Source organism: Sylvia atricapilla, chromosome 1 (genome assembly GCF_009819655.1).
Source record: "Sylvia atricapilla isolate bSylAtr1 chromosome 1, bSylAtr1.pri, whole genome shotgun sequence".
Classification (NCBI taxonomy): domain Eukaryota; kingdom Metazoa; phylum Chordata; class Aves; order Passeriformes; family Sylviidae; genus Sylvia; species Sylvia atricapilla.
The window spans coordinates 152,237,663-152,246,470 of record NC_089140.1 but is presented as its reverse complement, the minus strand read 5'-3'; the positions used below and the strand labels follow the sequence as shown (position 1 = coordinate 152,246,470).

At 50.4% G+C, this 8,808-nt stretch overlaps 2 protein-coding genes across 2 annotated transcripts; one reads left to right on the top strand and one right to left on the bottom strand.

The window, feature by feature from the left end:
- Nucleotides 1–314: 314 nt before the first annotated feature.
- On the bottom strand, nt 315–7,701 carry LOC136375214 (feather beta keratin-like). Its single transcript, XM_066340590.1, has 2 exons — nt 7,407–7,701; nt 315–373 (listed from the first exon to the last, which is right to left on the bottom strand). Exons 1-2 carry the CDS (start codon nt 7,699–7,701, stop codon nt 315–317), a joined length of 354 nt encoding a protein of 117 aa, XP_066196687.1.
- Nucleotides 3,362–4,043, top strand: LOC136375205 (feather beta keratin-like). The gene is made up of 2 exons (XM_066340578.1): nt 3,362–3,476; nt 3,646–4,043. The coding sequence occupies exons 1-2, from the start codon at nt 3,362–3,364 to the stop codon at nt 4,008–4,010; spliced, it is 480 nt and encodes a 159-aa protein (XP_066196675.1). The 3' UTR covers nt 4,011–4,043.
- Nucleotides 7,702–8,808: the final 1,107 nt, after the last annotated feature.

The window sequence follows — 8,808 nt, the reverse complement described above, 5'->3', positions numbered from 1 at the left end:
CCTTCCTATGCTTCACGTGCCAGATTTTGTTAACAGTTGTTTTTTACATATATAAAAATAAGAGTGTTGCCCAGTGGCTCGTTCACCTCTAGAATGTGGCGGATGAGAACATGGGACCAATGGAAGAAAAAAATATGTGGAGGCATCTAAGGTTTGATGCAGGAAAGGTTTATTGATGTGGAAAAATGAAAAGAAAGAGAAAAAAGTGGAAATAATCTGTTTCAAGGTGCGAGCAGGGTGACCATCAGCTAAATCACTTTTTTTGCAGAAGCTGCTGACAAAACTGGTGGTGTCAGGGGTGGTGCTGAGGGCCCTCAGCAGATGTAGCCGCCCCTTCTGCCGTAGCAGCCCAGGCCTCCCAGGCCGTAGCCAAATCCACGGCCATAGCCAAGGCCGTAGCCAAAGCCACCAAATCCCCCAGAGATGGGCTGTCCCTGGGCACTGAGTTCAGTGCCCACGGCAGCCGAGGAGGTGGATCCGACGGCGGTGCTCTGGGGGAAGGAGGTCATGATGGGTCCTGGCAGGGTGACCAGCACAGGGGAAGGGTTGATGATGACACGGGAATCCTGGCATTGCAGGGCACAGGGCTCGTTGCAGCTGTTGGCCAGCGGGGTGGGTCCGCAGGGAGAGCAGAGGTTGTTGCAGGCCATGGCTGTGCTGTGGAGGGTCCCTGGAAGAGAGGGGGGTGAGGCAGGGCAGGGCTATGGGAGTCTCATGGGTAAAGTGTCTAGAGTTTGAGGGAGTGTGGAGGCTGTTGTGGGTCTGTGGGGAGGTGTGAGGGTTGCTGAGGTTGGGTAGGAGCATGCTGGCAGAGAGGGGCCAGGGTTAGAGAAGCAGCAGGGTTAGGGGTCTTGAGGCTCACCTGGTTGTCAGCAGGAGAAGGTCTGAGGAGAAGTGTGTGAGGGAGAGAGACTCTGGGCCGGCTTTTATGCTGGTCGTGGAGGGGTGGGACAGCCTTGTCCCATGGCCTGGGGGCATTTTTTAGGCGGCAGCTCTTGCCTGGCCCAGCCTGGTGAGTCATGATGTGAGGAGTGTTTGTGTTTGTACAGCTCTGCAATTCCACCTCCTTGCTCTTGATGTCCGTCTGACCTTGTCGGCCACTTTAGAGTGGGAGTTTGTATTTGGCAGTGTGTGATTTGTCAATGTGTGTCAGGGAGGAATGAATAAACAACCAGAGCCCTGGAGATTTGCAATGTCATCAGTGATGTCATTTTGTGGCACTCGTGTGCTGTGGTTTGCGGGTGCCTTGTGATGACTGGAATTATTTTATGTGCCACTGGATGTCCATCAATCCTTGTGTTGCACCCAGGAATGCTGAGGGAGCTACTGATGTCCTGGGGAGGTCACTCTGCAATAAGTAGACAAAGTCCTGGTGACTTTGAGCACCCACTAAAGATGAAAGAGAGCTCCTGGCCTCGTGTTTGAATGGGATTGAGGGAGAGGATTCTGCAAAGTAGAGGCTGTTCAGGCTGAACTTGTTCCAATGTTTTCGGGTCCGTTTGGATTTCTACAATCTACACAGCAGCATACATTGTCATTTAAAGTTTATTCCTTAACCTCATTTGTGACTCTTATAAACAAACAACAAGCCCGTGTTTTCCCAGACTGGTCTGTGACGTCAATTCTCTTATTCTGCATTCAAGCCGCAAGGTCTCATAATTTAAAACCTTGAAGTCTTAACATTTTGTTCCTGTTAGCAAAAAGTAATTGCTACTAATGGGTGATCAGTGAGCTCCTCCTCCCTCCTATGACATGCTGCGTGCATTCCTTTGTAAAATTCTTCAATCCCGTGCCATTGTCGTGAGGTCTTTTCCATCTGACTTTGATGGTAATATTTAAATGCAAATATCAGATGTTAAAGGAAGGTGTTGATGGCTTTGTCAGTGCGAGCTGAAGACGTGACCAAAGCTGTGGAGGGGTTGGGTGTCATCAGTGAGGTCACCCCAGGGCACTCACATTCTGTGATTTGTGGGTGCATTGTGAAGAAGGAGCACAAACCATCACAGCCCCGTCAGGCTGGTCTGGGCTTTGCAGACACGCTGCTCGTGAGAGTCTGCTCCTTTCGTCATGTTGTTTCCATCCCCAGCATGTTGAGTTCTCTCCAGGTGTTTTTATATGCGAGACCCTTCCCAATGTGGATGGGAAAGCGATCCTGTCATTTGGAAAGGATCTCCTGACGCCCTAAATCTTGTGTTGGTTCGTGCATTGCTTGTCTCAGCTGGGCCCAGCAAGGTCACACTGTGGGGTCACAGTGCTGGGCTCAGAAAGATGCACAGAAAGGAAAAACGGTGAAGGGTAAAAAGAACAAGACAGGTGAGGAGAACAATTCTTCAACCTTGATGAATATACCCTTTGCTAAAAGAAACTCCAGCAGTTACCAAGAAGGGATTTTTAGTGAGGAAAACACAAAATCACAGATGATTATGAGGTGCTTTATTGAGAGCTCTGGGAGTCGGGGTACAGACCCAAATCCAACTCCAACAAGGGCCCAAGAGGGGCCCAATATTATACCCCTTCATTATACAATTCTGTGTTAATCTTTAAGCCTCCATTGTTCTATTATATACACCCAAGGATGAATTTTGATAAATATCTTCCCTTATGATTCTCATGATTCTGGTTTACAGTAATAATCATGTTCACCTACCAACAATCGTTACAATTATATTATCTATCATATGATGATTAGGTACAGTTTCACCCGACCTAGTAGAGAACAGCTTTATTTCTAAGATACAGAGGACTAAATACAAATCATCCTAATCCTCCCTCTCCCCTGATTACCCAGGCAAAATTATACTTGATTTGGTTAAAACAATAGGATGAAAGCCACATCCTGGTTGCAGTGAAGCTGAGGTTCTATTCCCCAGCTTTGTGGCCACGTAAATGCTTATCCCTATCTTAACTGGATTAGGAAAAGAAATACAGCGGGTTGGGGGCATCCTTTTACCCTCCACTGCTGGGGCTGCACAGTAGCATAAGGACATGGTGGATCAAGAGCAACTCAGGGAGACCATGACACTGTCAGAATTGCTTGAAAGGAGAAGCAAGAAGGCACCTGGAATTTCGATCAGACAGGAGACAAGAAAGCAAATGGGACATGTGTTTAATGTGCCTTGGTACGACCTCAGTGTTGACTTTCCAGTTCTCCAAATATGTCACTGAATCTTCTGTGTGTCCTGACACAGGCCAACCAACCAAATGACATTAGTCACCAATTGTCCAAACGGGAGGTTCTCCCAAGGTCAGATGAGCACGGCCGCATGAAAAGGATATCGAATTGCAGAGTTGCAAGAAGGACAACACTCCCCACTCAGTGATTCACCATCTGGGCCATCCAAGAGCTGCTGCAGCCCAAAAAATGCCCCAAGGCCATGGGACAAGGCTGTCCCGCCCCTCCACAACCAGCATAAAAGCCGGCCCAGAGCCTCTCTCCCTCACACACTTCTCCTCAGACCTTCTCCTCCTGCTGACAACCAGGTGAGCCTCAAACCTCTGAACCTTCTACTCCTGACCCCCTGTACCCTCCATTCCAGCACGCTCCTAACCAGCCTCAGCAGCCCTCACACCTCCCCACAGACCCAAAACACCCTCCACACTGCATCAGTCCCCACATCCCCTCACCCCTGCCCTGCCTCACTTCTTTTCTTCCAGGGACCCTCCACAGCACACCCATGGCCTGCAACACCCTCTGCACTCCCTGCGGACCCACCCCGCTGGCCAACAGCTGCAACGAGCCCTGTGCCCTGCAATGCCAGGATTCCCGTGTCATCATCAACCCTTCCCCTGTGCTGGTCACCCTGCCAGGACCCATCATGACCTCCTTCCCCCAGAGCACCGCCGTCGGATCCACCTCCTCGGCTGCCGTGGGCACTGAACTCAGTGTCCAGGGACAGCCCATCTCTGGGGGATTTGGTGGCTTTGGCTACGGCCTTGGCTATGGCCGTGGATTTGGCTACGGCCTGGGAGGCCTGGGCTGCTACGGCAGAAGGGGCGGCTACATCTGCTGAGGGCCCTCGGCACCAGCCCTGACACCAACCACCCACTCCTGGAACACATCTCAGCCATTGAGGACGCCTCTCTGGGCCAAGGCTCTCCAAGGGGCTCAGCACTTCCAGCTCCTGCTCTCAGGGCTCCAAGCAAGGCAGCAGCCAAGGGGCCAGCCTGGGCTGCCTGCAAACATGGTCCATCTTTCCGCTGCTCTTCTCCCACTCCCTGCTCTGCATCACCCATTTGGGCTCTGTCCAGTCTCCTCTGCTGCAAATCCCTTCTCCCAAGCCAAAGACCATCGGGCCGTCTCCAGTGGCCTGTTGCCACTATGGAGCAGGAAGGCCTTGATGCTCTGGTGAAACCTCTGGAAGCAAAGGGCCTGAGTGGATGGTCACCTCAATTGCATTCAGCCAAATTTGCTTCCTCCTTCCACTGGCTGGTCCTGCTTTTTTATGATTTTACCTCAATAAAATTTTTCTTGCATCACAATTTGAGATGTCTCTTTTTCGAATGGACGTGTGATAAACCAGGTGTAAATCCTGTTTCCGTTTCACTGCACACAGGAGATCAAGAATCTAGGGTCCAAGAGTCTTCAGGTCAAGTTTAGTTTGGACATTCAGGGAGCTTCCTTCATGGAGATGGTCGTCATTCCTGTCACAGACGACACAGAGTAATGGTGGAGCCATCATCCCTGAAGGGATTTAATATCATTGTATATGTGTCACTGGGTGACCTACTGAGTGGTGGCCTCAGTAGTGCTGAGGGAATGGTTAGACTTTGTACTGAAATTTTAAATCTTTTGCGACAAAAATATTTCTCAGATGTGATTGTTTAGGGGTGGACTTTGTATTCCTGCATTAACAGTCATACTCAATGTCAAGGGGTTTTTCCAGCTGGAATGGAAATGGATTCCACGTGTGTTGGTGGCATCTGTACAAGGGGCAGAGGCCAATGGGGAGCGGCAGCAGAGGAGGGGTGAGCCAGGCCTTTGGGGTCCTGAGCTCCCGGAGCTGAGGCCACTTCTCTTGGAGGATTTCCCCTGAGGAAATGGTGCGTGGCTGAGCTCTGTGTCTGCTCTGTGCCAGTGGCTCAGCCTGGGCATGAGGAGGGAGCTGTGGCTGGGGCTGAACTCGACCCTTTTGTGAAGCCTTTGTACCTCCTTCCCATTCCATGCTCCCAGAGCAGCTGAAGAAGTCCAGGTTGCCTGAGAGGGCAATGAGTTGCCCGAGAGTGGCTGCTGGGCTGTGCCCAGAGGCTGGGGATCAGTGCCCCAAAGTGCAAATGGGGACAAGTCTCAAGGGTGTAGGGGCGTCCATGGATGGCAGGGACAAGGAACTCTGCAGACATGAGATATTCTAGAAACACGTGGTTTTATTGCAAGGGTCATGGGTAAAGAGGGCTGCTTTCAGCCACCAGCCTCGGCTGAAGGGAAGCCCCAAAGAGAGAGGGAGAGAGAGAGGGGGTATGAGGTGAGTGAGGTAAAAAAGCTAAGTGGGGTAAGGGAGGTAAGAAGAGTGCCAGGTTCAGAGCAGGAGGAGAGAGGGAGGTAGAAGAAGCAGAGGGAGAGAGGGGGCAAGAGAAGGGGCAAAGAGGCAAGAGGAAAAAGGAAAAAGAAAAGACAGCAAGGTCCTTTTTACAACACATTATATCTCCTTTTGTGTCGAATATTCTAATTTACAGTGACCAACCAGCCCATGATACAAAACCTACAAACTTTGCATGCAGCCTACGAGAACTACTAAATTTCCATATCATCCTGTATTTTAAACTCTAAAGACTACTCTTCTTACCTACTTTGTCCTTGATGCCTTGGCAGGGAGGAGACAGACTGCTTTCTTGGGTCCTTTTGTTTTCTGTCCTTCAACCTATCTCCAGTTAATCACTGTCTTCCTGCCTGCCATGCCTACATCTCAAAGCTGGCCTTCATTTCTATTTCACTCACAGGTTTTACATCTCCAGTATTTCTTACCAGACAATCATATCCATAAGCCCTTCCTGTCCCATCTTTCCCAACACAAGGGAAAGAGGTGAAAAGTTGCATCCATGAGGCCTTTCAGCAATTTGGCAGATGATGGAATGGCTGAGGGACCAGATGATTGTGCCATCAGTCAGAGGGACCTGGAGAATGAGGGTTAAAGGGATCTCCTGAAGTTCAAGCAAGGCAAACATGAAGTTCTGCATCCGGGCAGGAACAGCAGTGAGCCCCAGCTCGTGCTGTGGGCTGAGACTGCAAAGCAGCTTTCCTGAGCATGACCCTGAAGTGCTGGTGGACAACAAATCCTCAATCCTTTCCTTCCTTAAAGAAGCATCACCATTGTCCAAGATAGATTTCAGACAGCTCATGCCATGAGGTCAGAAGTGGCTTTTTCTTTCCCCCACTGGTGGGGTCACGTGTAGGGTGGTGTGGGCTGTTCTGGGCCTTCAGGAGAAAGAAGCACAAAAGCTCAGTGAAACAAGATCAGATCAGGGTGACCAAGATACTGAAAGGGCAGGAGAATCTTTCCTAGAGTGCAGAGAGAGTTGAGACTCTGAGGAGACATATCTGGACATGCGAGTGTCATCAGCGTCCTTAGATCCCTGATGGCAGGAATTGAAACTTAGGGAGCCTGGCTGTCCTCAGCAGTGCACACATGTGAGGGAAAAGGGGCAAGGTCAGAAGAGAAAACAGATGAAATTCCATGGGCAAAGAAGTCGAGGATTTTTGAGTGTGAGAGTAGTCGAAGAGTGGAAAAGCTGGTGGAGTCTTGCTGCTGGGAGAACCAAAACTGAGCTGGCTTTGGTCCTGGAAATGCTGCCCTTGCTGACTGTGCTTGAGCAGAGGGAAATGAAGCACTGGTATTCCAGAGTTCCTGCCTGAGTGGATGATTTTGTTTCTCCTGTTTGCTGGGTGGATTCAAGAGTGCTGCTGGAAAGAGAGTTTCCAAGTGTGTGCTGGCACAGAGAAACTCTGCCAGAGCCAGGCGCAGGACAGCATGGATGTGTCTAAATGTTTGGGGAAGTGATTCCTAGGTTTGTGTCATGTTCTGGAAGGTGAGCCCTCCTCCCCTGCTCCCAGCGCCTGTCTTGGTTGTTACTGCTGGTGACACCATTCCTAGGAGAGGAGTTCTTTTCCATCTACACCAATGGCCTGTCTGGCATTTTGCTGGGTGAGGATGTGGAACCATCAGAATTCAAAAAGATGAGGGAGCATCTCAGACTTTGATGCAGGAAAAACTTTATTTGGAGAAAAAAAAAAAAAAAAGACAGGAGAAAGAACTAGAAGGAATCCAGTGTGAGATGCAAATAGGGCAAACATTGGCTGAGGTGATTTGCTTGCAGGAGCTATTTCCAGAGCCCCAAGGTCATTGGTGGTGTCAGGGCTGGTGCTGAGATCCCTCAGCAGATGTAGCCGCCCCTTCTGCCGTAGCAGCCCAGGCCTCCCAGGCCGTAGCCAAATCCACGGCCATAGCCAAGGCCGTAGCCAAAGCCACCAAATCCCCCAGAGACGGGCTGTCCCTGGGCACTGAGTTCAGTGCCCACGGCAGCCGAGGAGGTGGATCCGACGGCGGTGCTCTGGGGGAAGGAGGTCATGATGGGTCCTGGCAGGGTGACCAGCACAGGGGAAGGGTTGATGATGACACGGGAATCCTGGCATTGCAGGGCACAGGGCTCGTTGCAGCTGTTGGCCAGCGGGGTGGGTCCGCAGGGAGTGCAGAGGTTGTTGCAGGCCATGGCTGTGGTGTGGAGGGTCCCTGAAAGAGAGGGGAGTGAGGAAAGTTAAGGGTGCTGGGTGGGGAGACAGGTCATGAAATAGGGTGAGGGAGTGGAACAGGTGTTCTGGGGCTGTGGGGAGGTGTGAGAACTGATAAATTTGGGGCTGAGTGTGCTGGCAGAGAGGGGCCAGGGTTACAGGAGCAGCAGGTTCAGGGGTTTGAGGCTCACCTTCCTGTGGGCAGGAGCAGGAGAAGGAGGCTTGAGGAGAAGTGTGTGAGGGAGAGAGGCTCTGGGCTGGCTTTTATACTGGTCCAGTAGGTGCGGGACAGCCTTGTCCCATGGCCTGGGGGCATTTTTTGGGCAGCAGCAGCTCTTGCCTGGCCCAGCCTGGTGAGTCATTTTGTGGGGAGTGTTTTCCTTCATGCAATTCAGCAATTCCGTATCCTGCTCTTGATGCTGTGTCAATCTGACCTTGGAGGCAGCTTTAATAATTTGGTGTTTTGGTGGATTTCTTTTCTAGATGTCAGTCAAGGAGTGCTGAATGAGCAACCATATCCTAGCAGAGGTGCGATGTCATCAGCAAGGTCATTTTGTGGCTCTTGTGTGCTGTGGTTTATGGTTGTTTTGTGCAGACTGGGCTCCTCTTCTGTGCCACTGGACGTCCATCAGTCCTTGTGTTGCACCCAGAGATGCTGAGGGAGCTGCTGATGTCCTGGGGAGGTCACTCTGCAATAACTTGGTAAGTGCCTGGGAGCTCTTCTGGAAAAATGAAGGAAGGTTCTTGGCCTTGTGTCTTGAGTGTGATCAAGAGAGAGGACATTTAAAATGAGAGGCTGTTCAGGCTAAACTTGTTCCAGTGTTACGGGCCATTTGGATTTCTCAAATTTACATGACAATGTACTCTGCCATTTAAACTGTATTTCTTGATGTTGTTAAGAAATCCAGTAAAGAAACAACAAATTGGGCTTGATCCATTTTTTTCAGGCTGTCTATGACATCTATTCTCTGAATTCCGCATTCAAGCCACAAATTTCACAAGTCATAACATGTAATAGTTAACATTGTGTTCCTGCGAGCAAATAACCAGTAATTACTAATGGACAATCAGTGTGCTTCAGTGTCATT